Here is a 22,561-nt window from a genome sequence, read left to right on the forward strand (position 1 = left end):
AATCACGAAAGAAGACTTAAAAGATTATCGAACCTACATTTTCTCCTACAATCGAACGATAGATATGTAACCGCGGTGTCCCACCAAGGATCCACATTCAGGCCGGAATGGATGATGAGGCTTTTATTTCAGTTATCAGCGTGCCAGAGACTGCAATGAGCGACACAACATACACACACACTACAAAACATATTTCAGCAGAAATTTCAACAAAAAATGTTATTACAGCCGTGACATCAAAAATAGCATTTTGTGCCCATTGCAAGTTCTACTAACATTAAATAATCCAAACTCGCCTGAATTTGTTTTTACATCTTAAGAGGTGAGACGATAGCTTGAAGCCTTACCTGGTACCGTGTCAAATTGGATCCCAAACTTCAAAACTAAAGAGTGTATTTTACACATTTTTCTACGGGTATGTTCAGGTTCATGGCTATTTGGAGAAGACCGGTTTACAGTTCGAAAACCTTTGCAAATGTGTATTTCATTTCGGCCATCGCACGAGTTGTAAACGCTTAAATTATCGTTCCACATCCATCCCAAATTCTGCATACGTGCGCATAAAAATGGTGCGTAGAATATATCACTAGAGGCGTTACGAACACTCATTTCAGGGTTTCATTTGAATACAATTGACACAACTTCATATCGAGTTATGTTCCTATAGACGGCCTTTATGATACTTGGTTGATTACGTGTTTTAAGCTCCCACTTACAGTGAATAATTGACCGCAAACCGAGCAGGCAAGTCTTCTCGCCGGCGTGAGTTCTTGCGTGTATACTTCGGGTGCCGATATGGATGAATTTTTCACTAAAAAGTCAAACGGTCAAAGGTTTGTCACCAGTGTGGGTTCTAATGTGTCTCTTTAAGTTTCCACTCGCAGTAAAACTCTGACCACAAATTGAGCAGAAGAAAGGCTTCTCCCCAGTGTGGGATCTAATGTGTCTGTTTAAGGTTCCACTTGTAGTGAATATTTGATCGCAAACTGAGCAGGAAAAAGGCTTCTCTCCAGTGTGGGTTCTAATGTGTCTCTTTAAGTTTCCACTCGCAGTAAAACTCTGACCACAAATTGAGCAGAAGAAAGGCTTCTCCCCGGTGTGGGTTCTAATGTGATATTTTAGGCCCCCACTTGTAGAGAATATTTGATCGCAAACTGAGCAGGAAAAAGGCTTCTCCCCAGTGTGCGTTAGAGTGTGTCGTTTTAAGGACTGTCTCATGCTAAATCTTAGACCACAAGTTGAGCAGGCAAAAGGCTCCTCGCCAGTGTGGGTTAGTGTGTGTTTTTTTAAGTTCCCACGGCGGGTGAATTTTTTTCCACAAACTGAGCAGGGAAAAGGCTTCTCGCCAGTGTGGGTTCTAATGTGACTTTTTAAGGTTCCACCTTCAGCGAATCTTTGACCGCAAACTGAGCAGGAAAAGGGCTTCTCGCCAGTATGGGATCTAATGTGTCTGTTTAAGGTTCCACTTGTAGTGAATATTTAATCGCAAACTGAGCAGGAAAAAGGTTTCTCTCCAGTGTGGGTTCTGATGTGTCTCTTTAAGGTTCCTTTGAGGGAGAATCTTTTTTCGCAAACTCAGCAGGAAAAAGGCTTCTCCCCAGTGTGCGTTAGAGTGTGTAGTTGTGTAGAGTCTCGTACTCCTGGCAGGGTTACTCAAGCCGAACAGGTCGAAGGGTAGAGTCCAGACTAAGAGTGATCCCAAAAGCTGGTGGCGGCACGCTTTGAGGCGGTTTCCCACAGACCTGGATTCCGGCAGCCGCCTGCAGTTGTGGGAAGATGCCGGTCGTCTAGGGTCTCCCTTGCCACTGGATCCATCTTCTCTACAATCAAGATAGTGGCGTTGGGGAAAGCGCACCCCTTACGCCACTTTAAAAACCATCATTGCGCAGGTATCTTCTTTTACCTGAGTCCCCGACCACAAAAGTCTGGCGGCGATGGAGTAACCAGTGACGGGAGCAGGTTTGAATGAGCTGGAAGCTCTTAGCTGGACCTCTGCACGTCAGCGGCACAGGGCAAGGGTCGTTAGCAGCTGGGATTGAGTGGCAGCTGTTTCCGGCAGACCCCTGTGCGTCTGAGCAGCACTATTTAGTGGCCGCACTGCTCACCCCAATTGGGGAAAGGCCTAGAAAAGGTGGCCTAAAGATTGCCCACTCAGCACAGTACCCGGACAGGAAACCGCGCCTGTCGGGACATTCCACTATGCGGTCGAAAAACAATAGCATTTAGAATTGCAGCATGGAACATAAGGACACTCCTGGATACCAGTCTGGACAGACCACAGCGCAAAACAGCACTCATTGCCAACGAGCTAAAGCGATATAATGTGGATGTGGCAGCGCTCAGCGAGACCAGACTCCTTGAGGAAGGCTCACTCAATGAAGAGGGGGAGGGTTATACATTCTTTTGGAAGGGATGCCCCATGGGCGGACACCATCTTCACGGAGTTGGTTTTGCAATTAAGAACACTCTACTGCTGAAGCTCACAGAGTCACCAGTGGGTGTCAGTGAAAGACTAATGACTCTTCGCATCCCACTTGCAAAATGCAGACATGTCACATTAGTTAGTGCCTATGCACCAACACTGCCATCGAATGATGAAGAGAAGGATCGCTTCTACCAGGCACTCGATGACATCCTCAGTCACATCCCGAGGAATGACAAAATCATGCTGCTTGGTGATTTCAATGCAAGAGTCGGAAAGAACTTGCAAAACTGGGATGGTGTGATTGGTGCCCATGGCATTGGAAAAGTTAATTCCAATGGCATGAGACTTCTTAGTCTGTGCGCGGAACATAACCTTACCATCACAAACACCATCTTCCAACAAAAGAATAAATATAAGGCATCCTGGATGCATCCCAGGTCCAAACACTGGCATCTGATTGACTACGCGATCGTGAGGAGGGCTGACCTGAAGGACGTGCTCATTACAAGAGCTATGCGTGGGGCAGACTGTTGGACCGACCACCGCATGATTCTGACAAAGGTCAGAATGCATGTCCGGCCCCTAGCACGTCATGGTGGTTCAAAGAGGAAGACACTCAACTGTGCCAAACTCTCCAGTAGCGACACCCTTGACAACTTCCGTTGCTCTCTAGCTGAGAGGCTGGCAAACATTGAGCAGCTGGTCATGTCAGAGGCTGGGATGGATGAGAAGTGGACCTATATATCTACCACCCTCTTTGACACTGCAGCCCAAACCGTTGGTTTTAAAACTAAAAAACACCAGGACTGGTTTGACCAGAATGCCGGAGAGATCTCAACCCTCCTGGACAGAATGCACAAGGCACACAGAGCCACCCTGAACAACCCACAATCTCAATTCCATAAAAGGCTATGGCAAGCCCTTCGTTCCGAGGCCCAGAGAACTCTCAGAAAACTGCAAAATGAGTGGTGGATCTCAAAAGCCAATGAAATCCAGTCTCACGCTGATAGAAGCGATATGCACAGTTTCTATGATGCAGTAAAAACCATCTATGGCCCCAGACACTGCTCACTGGCACCTGTTAGATCTGCTGATGGAACATCTCTAATCAAGGATCAGGCTATGATAGTGGAGCGGTGGGCTGAGCATTTCAACACCCTGCTCAACCAGCCCACCCCAGTGGACCCAACTGTCCTTTCAGAGCTCCCTGAACATCCTACATTGCCAGACCTCGACCTCCCGCCAACTTTCAATGAAATCCTGCATGCAGTCAAAACCCTGAAAAACAATTAATCCCCTGGACCTGACAACATCCCAGCTGAACTTCTCAAGGTAGGAGGCTACCTCTGTACACGGACACTGTTTCAATATATTTCAGAGGTGTGGAGACGAGAGTGTGTCCCGCAACTGTGGAAAGATGCGAACATTGTGACCATCTTTAAGAATAAAGGAGATAAATCCATCTGCTCCAACAGTAGGGGTATCTCTTTGTTGGCCACTGCTGGAAAGGTCCTTGCCAAGGTCATGCTCCGCAGACTCATCTCCAAAATATCGGAACGCGTCATCCCAGAGTCACAGTGTGGTTTTCGAAAGGACAGGGGAACAGTCGACATGATCTTTGTGACACGTCAGCTCCAAGAGAAATGCCGGGAGCACCACAAGGACTTGTTCATCGCCTTTGTCGATCTTTCAAAGGCATTTGACACAGTGAACAGGGACCTACTGTGGCAAGTCCTGAAGAGATTTGGGTGTCCACCCAAGTTTCTCACCATTCTTGCACAGTTCCATTCACGGATGACGGCCAGAGTGGTAGTTGGAAGACACAGCTCAGAGCCCTTTGGCGTCGAAACTGGAGTGAGGCAAGGCTGTGTGCTGGCTCCAGTTCCCTTCAACATCTTCCTCGTCTGTGTTACAACACTGCTACGTAGAAGGATGGAGGAGCAGGCTGGAGTTACCATCAACTTCAGGGCTGATGGTAACCTGTTTAACATCAGGAGGCTACAGGCAACTACCAAACTGACTTCAGAGACCATCATTGAGCTACAGTATGCTGATGACTGTGCCCTGGTTGCCCATACACCGGAGGCTCTGCAAAACATTCTCTCGGCAGCTGTAACTGCATACACCAGAATGGGACTGACGATCAACACCCAGAAGACAGAGGTACTCTGTCAGTCCAGTGCTGACCTCTTACCAAACCCAATAACCCTCACAGCAGCAGGGCAACGCCTGCTCATGGTGCCCACCTTCAAATATCTGGGGAGCATAGTGTCTGACACCTGCTCATTGGATGATGAGATCCAGAGCCGCCTCAAGCAAGCATCAGCATCTTTCGGTCGACTAAGGATAAGGGTCTTTCAAAACAACAACCTTAGACTCCACACCAAAATGCTGGTCTACAGAGCTGTATGTATCACGACATTACTGTATGGATGTGAGGCATGGACTATCTACAGCCGCCATCTGAAGAGCCTCGAGACCTTCCATGTAAGATGTCTTCAGAAGATCCTTGGCATCACATGGAGGGACAGAGTGCCGCACACAGAGGTGTTGGAGAGGGCAGGCAGCTGCAGCATGGAATCCATTATGGCCCAACGCCAACTTAGGTGGCTGGGGCATGTTGTTCGAATGCCCAGCCACAGACTGCCACCCCGTATCCTCTATGGTCAGTTACATCTAGGCCAACGCAGTGCTGGTGGGCAGAAGAAGCGGTTCAAAGACCAAATGAAGAACATCCTGAAGAGATGTCGGATAAACCCCTCCTCACTGGAGGAACTTGCTTCCTGCCGAGACCTCTGGCGCTCCCACTGCTCACATGGAGTGGATTACATGGAGGAACAGCGCATGCAACACCGTGCAGCAAAGCGTGCAAAGAGACATGCTCGCCAGGCCACCCCTGCTCCCCCCAGCACCCCCTTCACATGCTCTGTCTGTAACCGCATCTGTGGATCCAGGATCGGACTCTTCAAACATCAGCAGACTCACAATTAAAAGAAGATGGTCATCATCGTATCGATGGACAACCCCAAGCAAGCAAGCAAGTTTTAAGGCCCCACACTGGGTGAATCTTTTATCACAAACTGAGCAGGCAAAAAGCTTCTCGCCAGTGTGGGTTCTAGTGTGTAATTTCAAGTTTCCTTTGAGGGAGAATCTTTTACCACAAACTGAGCAGGCGAAAGGCTTCTCACCAGTGTGGAGTTTCATATGCAACTTCATATAAGACTTGCTTTGAAACGTTTTCCCACACTGGGAACATGTGTTACCACCTTCAGCGTTTGCGGAGTGGGACGTGTCGTCTTCATCCGTTTCCAAGTGTCGACATGAACTGATGCTTCGAGGCTCCTGCAAACCGTTATCTTCAGGTTGACCTTGATCTCCAGGTTGACCTTGATCTTCGACAATTGAACCTGGCAAGACTGGAAAATCGTCCTCCTCTTTAACGCCAACAGGCTCCCCATCCTCTGTCTCTTGCTTAACGTGATAAGGCTTCAGATCTTCCTCCTCCTCCTCCATTTTAACGGCAGGCAACTCTGGTTCCTGCAGCCCAGCAGGAAGATATTTTGGGCTGACATCTGCAAGACATAAATCATAAATTTATTTGTATTGTCCTCAACTCGTTCAGTACTGTAACGTACAATTTCAGAAGCATTGTCCCCGAGTGCCAAAACGTAAAAAAATTTGAGGAATTAAATCATCTCGAGGTGGTTGGAGTAGCTTTGACCAGATTCCTTTGTCAACACTTAAGCCGCGTTTGATTCCTGTATCCACCGTATTACTCTGTAGGGCGGTGAGTAGGCACCGACGTATATGCCAAGTACGCGCAGCATGACAAGAAAAGCAAAGATATAAGTATCGACTGTTAACGCTTCAAATCTTTAGTCTTTCTAAAAAAAAAATGACCAAGGGCATTCGTTGGGATAATGTATCGTAGGACCCTGCGATCACCATGACGACCTGAATCACGTGATCACGTCACCCGAGACATCAGGGGCTGAGAATTTTTGCAAAGTTCATGCATAAGTTTAGTCTTCTTGCAATCAAATCTTATTTGTGTTCATGGAAAATATCGTTTAGATATTCTAGGTATCGAAAACATAGATATTTAAAAAAAAGCACAAAAGGGAAACTTGCGCTTGAAATGCATCGTTTTGCAAGGAGACATTTTTCTCAGAAGTTTCCCGGGAAACAAGTATTTTCAAGAAACTTGGCAATGTCATCAAATCGACTAAATCAACTGTTGTTTCATGAAAGATAAGTGTTAAAGCTTCATTGTGGTGTGCCCTATGCCTGTTTAGCTACAAAGATAGATTTTCTGTAGGCCATCAAAAATGAGTCAACATGGCCAACGTCGGCTGCCATCGGCACTTCCCATTTGAGAGAAACGTCTGGCACTAATCAGAAACACTCGCAGAGGGCTGCAAAGACCACCACCACCACAACATCCCATCATCTGAAACCTACGCGAGGGCAAGGAAAAACTAAACCCAGCATGAGGAAAAAGAAGAAACCTTGAGAATGAGCCACACATGAGGTGGCCATAATGGATGATGCAAGGGCAACACTAGAAAAGACACAACCGACATCCGTGTTTTTTCATACCATAGGAAGTGTAAAAGCTAATCATATTTAGTTAATTGTGTATTTCTCTGTCTTCTATGTTACAAATAATCCTGATGAGCTTGACTTATATTACAACTCTTTTTGTACTATTTTTGAACCGAAAGATATATATGACGTCCTTGGTTATTCCTACGCATGTGCGAACTTTGAACCGTAGACGTATGTGTGACGTCATTGATACTTTCTGCGCATGCGCACGCTTTTGAACAAAACCCGGCTGCAGCGCGGGAAACTTGTGAGACTTTGAATTCGTCTACCCACTGCGCAGTGAAATAAATTCTAAAACTACATTTGCCTCTCTTACTGATCACTTCAGTTTGAACCTATTACGAAAATATTATCCCTAACAGGAAGTCTCTGGCTGGCTGCTGGGGTTTAATTGGTCCCTCCTGGGTTTCTAAAACGAGTATTGTTTAAAAACCATCATTTGAAATTAGTATGAATTTTATAAATATTATAAAGTTATTAGATTATATATGTAGGAGAAACGCTGCCAGATGACTCAACATACAGGAAGTGACTGAACTCCCCAAGAGATGGATTGGCTTAGGGTCAACCATTCATGTTGGAGTCCGCCTCCCACCTAGCAATCGATAGAAAATGGGAAAAGCTAAACATGACGGTCAATCTCAATAGGAGTGAAGCCCCATGCAAGAGACCACCTCGTGGGGTCTCGGTGATTCCGAGAGAGGTGAGGAATCCGCCCGGAACTACACGACAGGAGTTGGTCAAAGACCCGAAAAGAGCCGGGACCACCGTTTCCAAGGTTACTGTAGGTAATACACTAAGACGTCATGATTTGAAATCACGCATGGCACGAAAGGTTCCTCTGCTTAAACCAGCACATGTCGAGGCCCGTCTTCAGTTTGCATATGACCTTTTGGAAGATACAGAGGAGTCGTGGGAGAAGATTTTGCTGTCAGGTGAGACCAAAATAGAACTTTTGGGTCATAATTCTACCAAGCGTGTTCGGAAGAAGAACAATGAGGAGTGCAATCCTTACTCCGAAGTATAGGGGTGTTTTTCTGCACATGGGACAGGACAGGTGCACTGCATTAAAGAAAGGATGACTAGGGTTGTGTATTGTGAGATTTTGGGGAACAACCTCCTCCCATAAGTCAGATCATTGCAGACGGGTCGTGGAGGGTCTTCCAACACCGCAACGACCCAAAGCACGCAGCCGGGAAAACCAAGGTGTAGCTCCGTAAGAACTATATGAAAGTTCTAGCATGGTCCAAACAGTCTCCAGACCTTAAACCAATCAGAAATCATTGAGGGAGCTCCAACTCTGTGTTTCTCAACGACACCTCAGAAACCTGACTGACCTCGAGACGATCTGTGTGGAGGAGTGGGCCAAAAAATCTCCAGCAGTGTGTGCAAAGCTGGTGAAAGACTACTGGAAACATTTGATCGCTAATAGCAGACAAAAGCTACTTTACTAAATCTTATCATTCATTTTCTCAAGTGTTATTTTCAGCTATATCACACAAATAAATCGTTAGAAAATCAAGCATTGTGATTTCTGGATTTTTCTTTTTAATTTATCTGTCTCACAGTGGACATGCACCTACGATGAAAATTTCAAATAACTCAATGATTTCTACGTGGAAGATTTACCAAAATAGCAGGGTGTTCAAATACTTATTTTTTCCCACTCTTTGTATTTTGAAAGAATGAGCGAGACAGAAGCCCGGACCTTATTAGAAGGGAAAGTACGGTGGACGTTGACAGCCAAACACGAGATGTCGAGGACGTTGCAGAAAGTAAAACGACCGACCTGCTCTGTTCAACACAATTTGGAGTATTTTGTAAACAGTTCCTGGAAACTCTGGTTCCTGCCACGCAGTAGCAAGATATTCTTCACCCATATCTGCAACACACAAGTCAAATCGCATTTATCTGTGACGCCTTTAATCGCAGAGACTGACAAAGGGACGCACAGAACACCGCAGAGTTCCTCCAGCTTAAGGCAAGTTTAATTCAAGAGTTTTTGAATGCCTTTGATGTCAAATTTAAGACAAAATTGGTAAAAATAACAAACACAATTGAAACAAACAAAAACATGACAAGAATAAGAGGCTATTTTAAACAAAGTTTTTTTTTTAAATTACATATTGGTCCCACGTTTGATCTGAAAAACATAGCACTCTCCAGAGTTGAAGACACTTAAGCAGGTTGCAATGGGTGTTGCTAGGGCCTCAGTGCATAATACAAAGTCAACCTCAACATTAAATATAGAGTAAGTTGTAGAGAGATCAAGCTTCCTGTCTCAAAATTTCAAAAGATGCAGCAGGTTCTACAGTAGCTTGCATCTGGTCCAGGTACCAATCTGAATACTCAGGACGCCTGAACCTGTCAAACTTCTAAACTTGTCCTTCTCCCTCAAGGACGAGGAAACAAAAGTATGAGGTTACTCAGAAGCCAATAAATTTCGGTGTGTCTTAAGGCGAGATTGGAACATTTCCTGTCACTTGGTATCAGACCGTCCCAAATGCAGGGCGCAAGGGATGTGGTGAGACCTGACTTGAGAGACGTTTATTTAAAAAAACAACAACAAAAAAACTTTACAGGCGAGAAGCGGGTGTGGGACTTGGGTAGTAGAGGTGGAGATCTTGAGGGAAACTTGAGAGGGGATCTTTGGGTGGTGAGAATCTTGAAAATAGGTTACATGGTAGTACCCTTAAGGAGACCGTTGAAGTTGCAAGTTTTGGGACAAGGAAGAGAAACTTGAGAGGGAGACTTGGTGAAGTTCTTGGGGAGGAGAGAATCTTGAAAAGGAGACTTTGGAGTACCCTCAAGAGGATATTTGAGATTAGGGGATTGAAGTGGAAAAGTTAGAACGTGAAAGGAATTGAAGGAGGAGGTCGTGGGAGGCGACGCTCGTCGTCGTGGCGAGTGAAAGTCGACAGGAATAGAAACGGTTCAGCCGATCAAAAGAACAGGAGTTAGACCCTAACCTTATTTGGGACCCCTAAAATCGTTGAAAATTCTGACTTGCAGCCAAAACCCTAAAAATAACCCTTGACCTAACTTTAGACCAAACCCCGTTTCAAACCGTAACCTTAGCCTTACACCTTACCCTTCCTGAAAGCCGAGCTCCAAACCAATTCTGGAAACTTACATTCAATGAAGAACCCTATTATGGATCTCAAACCTTAGTTCATAACCCTAGCTATAAACCAATTTCATACCCTAAAAGTCAGTTTCATATCCAAATAAGGAGCCTAAAACCTGAGTTTCTACCTCTTGCCCCAATCCTATTTTGCAACCAGAAAATCACTTGAAAACCCTTTCCGAAGACCAAACCCCAGCTCTTGACTCTAGCCCAGGGATCAGGACCCTTTTTGCTCAAAGAGCCATACAAGCAAAAATACTTTGGATTTTGGGAAAGTGCCGCACCGTATATTGGGAGAAGCGCTAAAGCCGCTCTCCAGGTAAAAGCTGTTACATAACAATTAGTCATATATCCATTAAATCAACAAAAACAATCTAAAGAGCCGCTTCTGAGACAAAAATAGCTGTCTACTTTTGGTCAGTCAAGCTGAAAGAGTCGCTTCTCTATAAAAAGACTTCCTATCACTACTATGAAGCAATATGCAGGGAAGGGCTGCTCCCTCCGTGGGGACTGATGCGCACACTGTGTGCTGAGGGGGCAGGAGAGTCCAAGCTAGTGTCCGGTGACATACACAATTATATAAGAGATGACGTATGCGCTGCCCAGACTGCCTTCATTACTACATCCACTTTTCTTATGGTGGGCAGAGCGAATTTGTGGGTGAGGGACCAGGCCACCCCCTACTGGTAACGCCCCCTGATGTCAAGGATGTAGCAGAAGCGAAAATGACGGACCTGCCCCGAGCTGCTTGGAAACAGCGTCCGGTCGTCGACGTTCTCGCTCGGTCTCCTCTTTGGCTCCCCGAAGCTTCTCTTGGAGAGGTCCTTCTTCCCCACTGGAGCACATTTTCTCCAAGTTTGAACGAAAAAACGCCACGAGGTTTCGCTCCAACTCGGCAGTAAAAAGGACAGACCTTCGAAAAGGACCGCAAAGTGATACTTCTGTCGAGCTTACGTCGTTTTAAGTCGACTACAGGACTTTTGGTAGTTTTCTCGACAATTCTTGTTCGGCAGCCATGACAGTTTCTCATTCGAAACACCGCCGCAATGGTTTGTGGGACACAGATATAGACGACTGGATAGGTCTGCGTGCTATAGCATCCCACTAACTCGCGTCCTACGTGGCGGCCATTTTGGTCGGGGCAACTTCGCGCATCTGGAGGGACGAAAGCATGACCAACTTGGGTGCCGAGGTGCTTAACTTGTTTGGGTGTTTGGGCAATTGGGTTGGCCATGGTCCCAAAAATTTTGTGTGTTTTTGTTTTTGTTATTTATTTCCCTTTTATTTTCTTTGTTATTGTATGTGAGTGTCTTGCTGTCGGTCACCCCTCTTGAGGGATATGACCAAGGTAGATAGATGGATAACTTCGCGCAATGGATGTACATTGAAAAGAAATCACAACCTGCTCGATTTAAAACGGATTTTTATGTAGGTAACTAGTTGTTATCAACGTCAACACTTGCTCTTATTACGGAAAATTAACTTTAAAAATATTTTAAACTAAAAAATGCTTCTGAAAAAAACAAAAACAATTTATAAACCGTTATAGAGGTTAAAAATTCACTCTGTAACGGGTGTAATAATAACTTTAGTTTTGTTGAAATTCCTGCTGAAATATGTTTGTATAGTTTTTTGTATAAGTGTCTTGCAATGACGAGTCCAACAGCGCCACCTGCTGGGGTAAGGTTTAGTTTAGGCCAGGGCTCGCCATATATGGACATGTTTAGGTGTTTCCAAAAGAGAATATTTGGAGAAGACCAGTTTACTGTTTGAAAACCTCTGCAAATGTTTATTTTAATCCGGCCATTTTTTCACAGACATTGCGAGAGTTGTAAACACTTAAATTGTCGTTCCGCGTCCATCCCAATTCTGCATACGTGCACATAAAAATGGGGCGTAAAATATATCACTGGTGGCGTTACAAACATTTATTTCAGGGTTTCATTTGAATGCAATAGACACATCTTCATATCGACTAATTTCGAATTTTATTGGCCAACCAATGTGTCGATTATCATTTGACCCGGTCACGATTGGCTAGAGTTCTTCGGAAGTAAAGGAGGCGTTGTCTTTTAAAGCAATACAGACCGGTATAGGCTAATGCGGGCTGAGGACCGAGAAGTGAAGCTGTGATTGGCCGAAAAAGTTGTCCATCAACTGAAAATATTTTTAGAAGTCTGTTTATTTGTAAACGGGAATTAAGGGGCTAAACACACAGCTAGAAACAAGGCAGAGATACTTTTCGACTGTTTTTTTTCCCCATCGGTACTATGATGTGTTTTGGAGTAAACCTTTTTAGGATGTTACGTACTATGGTGGAACTTCATGGCTGCAAGACCTTGTCCGTCAGATTTGGAGTTTCAGGGATGAGTACATTAAGAAATCTTGACATTTTGAATGCCAAGAGTTGAAGCTTCAGACTCATTTGAAGATTATTAGTTTTGATTGTAAAAGGGGAACGAATTGGACTACTGATGGGACATGTGCTGTCTTATACTTATAACAGTTCATATTTCAGTTTAATGTTGTCTTACAATGTGGTCAAGGTGATTTCCAGCCTCAACTTCATTTTGGTCCAGGAAAATCCAAGTCCCTTTTCTGTCTTGACTTAACACATAGTTAAATTTCGGTTCTGGCAAAAGTCATCACTTATAAAATGATATCCGACTCTTTTATGGCCAAAATAACACATTTCCAAATGTCTTTAAATTATATCTATTTGGTTCAGAACCAATTCGGACAGCAGGCGGTGCTCTCTGTTTACAACACGAATTCATTTGAAATAGTCTGTGTCTAGCATTTATCATGAAGGATGCAACTTTAAACACAATGTATTTTCAGCTGTAATTGATCGATTTTGTAGTTCGTTGATATGGATAATGATGAAGAACAATAACATCGACCCATAAATAATGTACGTTTGATTTTAAAACACTACATTTTATTCACATGACAAAAAAATTCAAACGAAAGAATAGAGCACATTGTTGACACAAGCACTCCAGTGTAAGCAATGGGGAAGAAGTGATGCAACAGGGTTAACAGTACTGATCAATGAACCCGGTTTTAAGATAATTTCAGATTCAGATTCAGATCTACTTTATTGTCATTCTAGTACACGTGTATACAGAACGAAATGTCGATACATCTGACCCGCACAGTTTCCTTGAATGTACAGAAATAAATAAAATGTTGTATTGAGTGCTAATAATATACTAATATTTATGGCTATGTATAGTATTTTACAGTAGCGCAAATAGTGCAAGAGGAGTAGCCAACCAGATAATAAACTCATTTCAATGATCAGGGATTGTTTTCATAGCATTCCAACATGGGATATTTGCCCAAAACACCAAAGAGGGTGTAAAACCAACACTTTTTGTGTACTTTTGAGTACAAAACGTCCCTCAGGGGAGGGGTATGTGAGAAGCAGCACATAGCCAACAAGGAAGAGGAAGAAATAAAGTTTCCTATCTCTTTTGGCGGTGGACTTCACGGGGATTGTTCTCATCCCGACGACAGGGACGGAGAGAACCACAGGCTCTCCAAACTTTGGGGCTTTGGTGAGAACAGGCTTTAACCCTGGGGACCTACGTCGGCGATCTTATTGTTTCATAATTATAATTGTTGATAACAGGCAAAATTTTACGCGGACACATGATGAAATAGATCATCTATCAAGAACCATGACACATATGCAAATCATGAATCTTTTGAATCCGATGGAAGACTTTGGGGTTTCAAATCTTTATTATCCAGCTGGAGAGTCTGCTCACTTCCTATACATGAATGTGGGATTTTTGATGTGTTGGCAGTCAGTCGTTGGAAAAAAGTGAGGGGAAATAGTTTAGTGGCAGTTACGTTCATATAGATGGCCTGTTTGATACTTGGTCAAGTTTTTAATCTCCCACTTTCAGTAAATGTTTGACCACAAACCGAGCAGGCAAGTCTTCTCGCCAGTGTGGGTTCTTGTGTGTAATATCTAGTGTCTGATATGGATGATTTTTTTTTTTTTTACCACAATGTCAACAGCTCAAAGGCTTCTCGCCAGTGTGGGTTCTAATGTGTTGTTTTAAGACCCCACACTGGGTGAATCCGTTTCCACAAACTGAGCAAGAAAAAGGCTTCTTACTTGTGTGGGATCTAATGTGTATCTTTAAGTATCCTCTTTGAGTGAATCGTTTATCGCAAACTGAACAAGAAAAAGGCTTCTCACCAGTGTGGGTTCTGGTGTGTAGTTTTAAACTTCCACTTGTAGTGAATCTTTTATCACACACTTAGCAAGAAAAAGGTTTCTTGCCTGTGTGGGTTCTAATGTGTAAATTCAAGTTTCCTTTGAGGGAGAATCTTTTATCACAAACTAAGCAGGAAAAAGGCTTCTCGCCAGTGTGGGTTTTTTGGTGTAATTTTAAGCTCCCACTGTGTGAGAATCGTTTTCCACAAATTAAGCAGGAGAAAGGCTACTCGCCAGTGTGGGTTCGTAAGTGTTGTTTTAGAAGCCAACGCAAGATAAATCCTTTACCACAAACTGAGCAAGCGAAAGGCTTCTCTCCAGTGTGGGTTCTGATATGTTTCTTTAGGATTCCACTTCTAGTGAATCTTTGACCGCAAACTAGGCAGGAAAAGGGCTTCTCGCCAGTGTGGGTTCGAATATGATTTGTTAAACTATCATTATCTGTGTATCTTTTACCACAAATTGAGCAAGCAAAAGGCTTCTCTCCAGTGTGGCTTCTAATATGTTTCTTTAAGTTTCCACTCTGGGTAAAACTCTGACCACAAACTGAGCAGGAGAAAAGCTTCTCGCCAGTGTGGATTCTAGTGTGTATTTTTAACTTCCCACTTGTAGTGAATCTTTTATCACAAACTGAGCAGGAGAAAGGCTTCTCGCCAGTGTGGGTTAATTGGTGTAATTTCAATTGATCATTTCGGGTGAATTTTCGACCGCAAACTGAACAAGAAAAAGGCTTCTCACCAGTGTGGGTTCTGGTGTGTATTTTTAAACTTTTACTTTTAGTGAATCTAATATCACAAACTGAGCAGGAAAAAGGCTTCTCGCCAGCGTGGGATCTAATGTGTCCCTTTAACTTCCCACTTGTAGTGAATCTTTTATCACAAACTGAGCAAGAAAAAGTCTTCTCGCCAGTGTGGGTTAGTTGGTGTATTTTCAAGTGTCCTTTTTGGGTGAATTTTTTACCACAAACTGAGCAGCCGAAAGGCTTCTCGTTAGTGTGGGTTCTAATGTGTTTTGTTAAGTCCCCACTATGTATGAATGTTTTACCACAAACTGAACAGGAAAAAGGCTTCTCGCCAGTGTGGGTTAGTTGGTGTAATTTCAAGTTTCCTTTTCGGGTGAATTTTTTACCACAAACGGAGCAGGAAAAAGGCTTCTCGCCAGTGTGGGTTAGTTGGTGTAATTTCAATTGATCATTTCGGGTGAATTTTTTACTGCAATCTGAACAAGAAAAAGGCTTCTCACCAGTGTGGATTGTGGTGTGTATTTTTAAACTTCCACATGTAGTGAATCTTTTATCACAAACTGAGCAGGAAAAAGGCTTCTCGCCAGTGTGGAGTCTAGTGTGTATTTTTAACTTCCCACTTGTAGTGAATCTTTTATCACAAACTGAGCAGGAAAAAGGCTTCTCCCCAGTGTGCGTTAGAGTGTGTCGTTTTAAGGACCGTCTCGTGCTAAATATTAGACCACAAGTTGAGCAGGCAAAAGGCTCCTCGCCAGTGTGGGTTAGTGTGTGTTTTTTGAAGTTCCCATGGTGGGTGAATTTTTTTCCGCAAATTGAGCAGGAGAAAGGCTCCTCGCCAGTGTGGCTTAGTTGGTGTAATTTCAATTGTTCATTTCGGGTGAATTTTCGACCACAAACTGAACAAGAAAAAGGCTTCTCGCCAGTGTGGGTTCTAGTGTGTTGTATTAAGGTACGTCTCGTGGTTAATCTTAGACCACAAACTGAGCAAGCGAAAGGCTTCTCGCCAGTGTGGGATCTAATGTGTATCTTTAAGTGTCCTCTTTGAGTGAATCTTTTATCGCAAACTGAACAAGAAAAAGGCTTCTCACCAACGTGGGTTCTGGTGTGTATTTTTAACTTCCCACTTGTAGTGAATCTTTTATCACAAACTAAGCAGGCGAAAGGCTTCTCGCCAGTGTGGGATCTAATGTGTCTCTTTAAGTTTCCTCTTTGAGTGAATCTTTTATCGCAAACTGAGCAGGAAAAATGTTTCTCGCCAGCGTGGAATTTCATATGCAACTTCATAAAAGACTTGCTTCGAAACGTTTTCCCACACTGAGAACATGTGTTACCACCTTCCGACTGCGAGTTGACGTCATTTGTTTCCTCATGTTGAGGGGAGCTGATGCTTAGAGGCTCCTGCCAACCGTTATCTTCAGGTTGACCTTGATCTTCGACAGTTGAATGGACCCCGGTCACTCGCAAGACTGGAAAATCGTCCTCCTCTTTAACGCGAACAGGCTCCCCGTCCTCTGTCTCTTGCTTAACGTGATAAGGCTTCAGATCTTCCTCCTCCTCCTCAATTTTAACTGCAGTCAACTCTGGTTCCTGCCGCGCAGTAGGAAGATATTCTTGGCTGACGTCTGCAAGACACAAGACACATTTATTTGTATTGCCCTCAACTCAATCAGTGCTGTAACGTACAATTTCAGAAGCATTGTCCCCAAGTGCCAAAACGTAAAAAACATTCTAAAGGCTTAGGTGCTGCTGATTAGAAAGTATTAGGCCTCTGGGAATTAAATCAGTATGATAAATCACCACTAGATGCCAAGAATGGCTTTGTTCGGATCGTCTTGTAAATTGTTCCAAAGTAAGACTCCGCACACAGACACACACATACTTTTCCTGGTGGTTCTCACCTTTGGGATGATGGATTTACGACAGCCCCTTAAGTTATAACTTCCCACTTTTCGAGTGAATCATTTTTGGATGTATTCTTGCACTATGTTTTCGTTGACCTTAAATAGCAGTTGTGCAGTGAAAAAATTGACTAAATCATCTGATTTTAGTCATTTGGACAGCAAGAATAAAATATTGGTATTATCCTGATACCTTACCCTGTGTACGGTTCTAATTGCACGATTTTGGAGGATAACTTTTGTGATTGCCCCAGACTTCTGCACAATATGTTAAGTATGGCAGAACTGGAGAACAATATCATAAATACAATGCATTATAGTTTAAAAGGAATTTGGCTTTATACATGACTGAAATGCTTTTAGATACTTTAGTTTGTATGTGTCTGGTGTGTGTTTTCCAGCTTCATTTCTTGTCTATTATGACCCCTAAAAACTCAATTTCTGTTACAGCGTCCATTGCAGCACCATCCACTTTGACTTCTAAATCTCTATTTGCCTTGTGATTAGCAAAGAATATGACTTTGGTTTTATTTCAATTTAAAGATCATTTATTTATATCCATCCATACTTTTAGGTTAATTACTTCATGATTAATGCAAGTTACCAAATCAATATAGTTATCATTGGAATAGAAAATGTTAGTATCGTCTGCAAATATTACATATTTAATTGTTTTGAAACATTAAAAATATCGTTAATAGATAGATAGATAGATACTTTATTCATCCCCGAAGGGAAATTCACATTTCCAGCAGCATCCCTGAGCTGAGAACAGTACAATAATAAAGCCAAAAGAATACAATATACAAATACCCAGTGTGACGTGCATGTTATATAGAGTAACTAAATAGTGCTACACAGAATACATATTGCAGTAAGATTCGGTAATATCCAATGTAGGTGGTGTGGTTTAATGTGGGCCTTTACTCTGCCGGGTGGAGTTAAAGAGCCTCATGGCATGAGGAAGAAAAGATCTCTTCAGTCTGTCCGTAGTACAAGACAGTGACAGCAGTCTGTCGCTGAAACTGCTCTTCTGTCTGGAGATAATGCTGTGTAGTGGATGGGATGGATTGTCCACGATTGACCTCAGCTTTTTCAGTGCTCGTCTCTCAGCTACTGTTGTTAGGCTGTCCAGCTCTTTGCCCACAACATAGCTCGCTTTCCTAGCCAGTTTATTGAGACGAGAGGCATCCTTCTTCTTGACGCTGCCTCCCCGACACGCTGCCGCATAGAAGAGGGCGCTTGCCACTACTGTCTCATAGAATATTCTCAGGAGCTTTTTGCAGATGTTGAAGGAGGCCAGCCTTCTGAGGAAGTCAAGTCGGCTTTGCCCTTTCCTACATAGAGCTTCTGTGTTGGCAGTCCAGTCCAGTTTGTTGTCCAGCTGCACACCCAGGTATTCGTAGGTCTGGACAAATTCTACACATTCTCCCTTGATGGTTACAGGAACCGGGTGAGTTCTGGTTCTCCTGAAGTCCACCACCATCTCTCTGGTCTTGGTGGTGTTTAGGTGCAGGTGGTTTGCGTCGCTCCATCGGACAAAGTCCTGAATCAATTTCCTGTACTCCTCCTCCTGCCCGTTTCTGATACATCCCACGATCCCAGTGTCGTCGGCAAACTTTTGCACATGGCAGGACTCAGAGTTGTACTTAAAGTCCGATGTATATAGAGTGAATAGGAACGGAGAGAGAACGGTCCCCTGCGGAGATCCTGTGCTGCTAACCACAGTGTCCGATGTACAGCCCCCCTGTTTCACATACTGGGGTCTGCCTGTCAGGTAGTCAGTAATCCATTCTACAAGGTGTGAGCTAACTCCCATCTCTGTCAGTTTCCTACTCAGTAGCAGAGGCTGTATGGTATTGAAGGCACTGGAGAAGTCCAAAAATGTAATCCTCACAGCCCCCTTCGCCCTATCCAGGTGAGAGAGGGATCGGTGTAACATGTATACTATAGCATCCTCCACTCCCACCTTCTCCTGGTAAGCAAATTGCAGTGGGTCGATGGCGTGACAGACCTGTAACCTCAGGTGGTGCAGCAGCAGCCGCTCCATGGTTTTCATCACATGTGATGTCAGGGCGACCGGCCTGAAGTCGTTGAGTTCCTCAGGTCTTGATTTCTTTGGGACTGGGATGATGCAGGATGTTTTCCACAGCTGAGGGACCCTCCCCTGTTCAAGGCTCAGGTTGAAGATGCGCTATAGAGGGTCTCCCAGCTCAGACGCACAGGCTTTCAGCAGTCGGGGGGATACTCCATCCGGACCAGCTGCCTTGCTGGTTCGTAGCCTTCTCAGCTCTCCACACACCTGGGCTGAAGTTATTTTTAGTGGGGGGATGTCTTCCATGCTAGTGTCCAGAGGGGGAGGGGGAAGGACAGCTGCATTACTCAGGGGTGAGGATGAGGCGGAGTGGTCAAACCTGTTGAAAAAGTTGTTCAACTGGTTGACTCGCCCCACATCTATATCCACAGCCACACCCTCCTTGGTGCTGCAGCCAGTAATTGTTTTCATCCCTTCCCACACCTCCTCCATGTTGTTGTTCTGCAGCTTTTTCTCCAACTTCCTCCTGTACTGCTCCTTCCCTTTCCGGAGCTGGACTTTGAGCTCCTTCTGTACTCGTTTTAGCTCCTGATGATCACCATTTTTAAAGGCCCTCTTCTTTTGGTTCAGAAGGCACTTGATGTCGCTCGTGATCCAGGGCTTGTTGTTGGCATAGCAGCGTACAGTCTTTATAGGAACAACATTGTCCATGCAGAACTTAATGTAGTCAGTAGTGCAGTTTGCCATCTCCTCAATGTCCCCACTGCTGGACCCTAGCAGGACATCCCAGTCCGTACATCCAAAGCAGTCTCTCAGAGCCTGCTCTGCCTCGGTGGACCATTTTCTAAAAGAGCGTGTGGTTGTTGGTAGCCTCCTCACTTTTGGTTTGTACTGTGGTTTAAGCAGAATGAGGTTGTGGTCTCCTTTTCCAAGGGCAGGCAGTGGTTTAGCACTGTATGCATTTTTGATATTCGCATACAGAAGGTCAATAGTCCTATTTCCCCTGGTCTTGCAGTTCACATACTGGACGAAAGAGGGCAGTGTCTTATCAAGAGTCACGTGGTTGAAGTCCCCAGAGATTAACATTGCAGCCTCCGGGTGTTGTTTTTGAAGTTTTGCCACCGCGGAGCGGATGACGTCACACGCTACTTCCGCATCAGCGCGCGGTGGGATGTAAACAATGACAGCAATGGCGTGTCCGAACTCTCTGGGCATGTAATAGGGACGAAGACTTACAGCCAAAAGTTCGACATCACGGCAGCAGATAGAAAGCTTTGTTTTTACATGCCCGGGGTTACACCACCTCGTGTTCACGTAGATAGCCAGTCCCCCTCCTTTGCGCTTCCCACTGACTTTTGTCCCTCTGTCAGCCCGAACAGCGCAGAAGCCGTTTAGCGCGATGTTAGCGTCCGTGATGCTAGGCGTAAGCCACGTTTCCGTAAAACAAAGCAAGCTGCACTCCCTGTATGCTTTGATGTCTTTCACAAGCACAGCCAGTTCGTCGATCTTATTCGGTAGGGAGTTGACATTCCCCATGATTATGGACGGTACCGTGGGCTTATATCGCCACTTCGCCGCTAGCCGCTTAGCCTTTACCTTAGCACCGGCTCTGCAACCCCGGTCGGGTCGCCTCACCTCGTTAGGTAAAAGGGGGACCGTGCCGGCTCGAGAATTCTTCAGGTCGAGGAGGTTTCTTGAATATACGTATTTTTGCGAGTTGAAACCCATATCCATAGGATAGAAAGTAATCCAAGTGTTGCAAGGCACTGATAAAGTAAGCAAAAATAAATAAATAAATAAATAAATCACAAAAGTAGCGAAAATAACACGGGAGCTGCTGGAGTGGCTGCCATTCGTGACGGCGCCGGAATGTGAAGCATATGTAAATTAAATAACTTTGGACCCAGGATAGAACCCTGTGGTACTCCACAACAGATGTACAGAAGTATTCAGATGACAACTGTCCCAATTTCATATTTTTCTTCCTCCCCGTCAAATCACTTTGAATCCATTGCAAAGCCACGCCCCTGATGCCATATCTTTCCAGTTTTTTAAATAGCATATAATGATTTTTATTGAATTATCTGAAAAAAAAAATGCAGTGGTTTGCATTTACGCTATCGCACTATGTAACATCGCTCTATGGATTCGATTTCGGTTCATCGTGCAGCCCTACTTACCGCTGTCACTCGGTATGAACCCAAAATAAACCAACTTGGGAGACTGCGCCTTTAAGGTGTGAAACTACACAACGTCAATATACTGAAGCGCTGTTTTGAAACTAAACGTTGCGCCGCCATGATGACCACCTAACAGAAGGTCCGCTTTAGTTTGCGCGTCGCTACGCGTCGACGTCAATTTCTCGACAATTCAGTCGAGGGAAAAGAAAATAGACGGTGATCACCGATGTAAAAAAGATTCGCGAACATGAAAAATATTCACCCTGAGGCAAATATGTCGTCTTCGAAACAGCCCAAGCGCACGTGACTGATTTAGAAATAAGGGCCATATTTTTAAAGAATTAGCGAGAGAGACAGAAGCCCGTACCTTATTCGAAAGGAAAGTACGATGAACGTCGACGGCCAAATACGAGATGTCAAGTGTTGTGGAAAGCAGATAATAACTCAGGATAAGGAAAGTTGAACCTGAAATGAACTTGAAGCGGTCTTGGAGCTGTGTGTAGACATCTGGCGGAAGTCACGAGCCGGGGGCGGGCAACCATCACGAGTTATTTTGAGCTATGCAATAAGGAGCGGTCCCTTTTTGCCATATCTCCTCTCTGTGTATTTTTTGGGGCGACGCCCAACGATGTTCCCCCCAAAATAAGGACATTGCAGAAAGAAAAACGACAAACCTGCTCTGTTCAACACAATTTGGAGTATCTTGTAAACAGTTCCTGGCAACTCTGGTTCCTGCCACGCAGTAGGAAGATATTTTTCACCCATGTCTGCAACACACAAGTCAAATGGCATTTATTTGTGACGCCTTAAATCACAGAAACTCACAAAAGGGACGCGCAGAACACCACAGGGTTCCTACAAGACTATTCAAGACTTTTTGAGTGCCTTTGAGTGTCAAATTTAAGGCAAAGTTGACAAAAAAACACACACACAATTGAAACAAACAAAAACCATGACATGAATAAGAGGCAATTTTAAACAAATGGTTTTTTTTTTAATTACATTTTGGTCCAGTTGAAAACGTTTGATCTGAAAAACATAGCGTTCTCCAGAGTTGAAGACATTTAAGCAGGTTGCAATGAGTGTTGCAAGGGCCTCAGTGCATAATACACTGTCAACCTCAACATTAAATATAGAGTAAGTTGTAGAAAGATCAAGCTTCCTGTCTCAAAATTTCAAAAGATGCAGCAGGTTCTACAGTAGCATGCGTCTGGTCCAGGTGCCAATCTGAATACTCAGGACGCCTGAACCTGTCAAACTTCTAAGCTCGTCCTTCTCCCTCAAGGACGAGGAAACAAAAGTATGAGGTTAC

At 44.2% G+C, this 22,561-nt stretch overlaps 1 protein-coding gene and 1 pseudogene across 1 annotated transcript; both read right to left on the reverse strand.

Moving 5' to 3' along the window:
• Positions 1 to 327: 327 nt before the first annotated feature.
• LOC148368278 (uncharacterized) lies at positions 328 to 1,638 on the reverse strand (annotated as a pseudogene).
• A 12,406-nt stretch (positions 1,639 to 14,044) lies between these two features.
• On the reverse strand, positions 14,045 to 22,014 carry LOC148368279 (uncharacterized). Its single transcript, XM_088330274.1, has 2 exons — positions 21,924 to 22,014; positions 14,045 to 16,758 (listed from the first exon to the last, which is right to left on the reverse strand). The coding sequence occupies exons 1-2, from the start codon at positions 22,012 to 22,014 to the stop codon at positions 14,621 to 14,623; spliced, it is 2,229 nt and encodes a 742-aa protein (XP_088186400.1). The 3' UTR covers positions 14,045 to 14,620.
• Positions 22,015 to 22,561: the final 547 nt, after the last annotated feature.

The sequence above is a fragment of the Urocampus carinirostris genome, chromosome 3, assembly GCF_059441175.1.
Source record: "Urocampus carinirostris isolate Australia breed hairy pipefish chromosome 3, RoL_Ucar_1.0, whole genome shotgun sequence".
NCBI lineage: Eukaryota > Metazoa > Chordata > Actinopteri > Syngnathiformes > Syngnathidae > Urocampus > Urocampus carinirostris.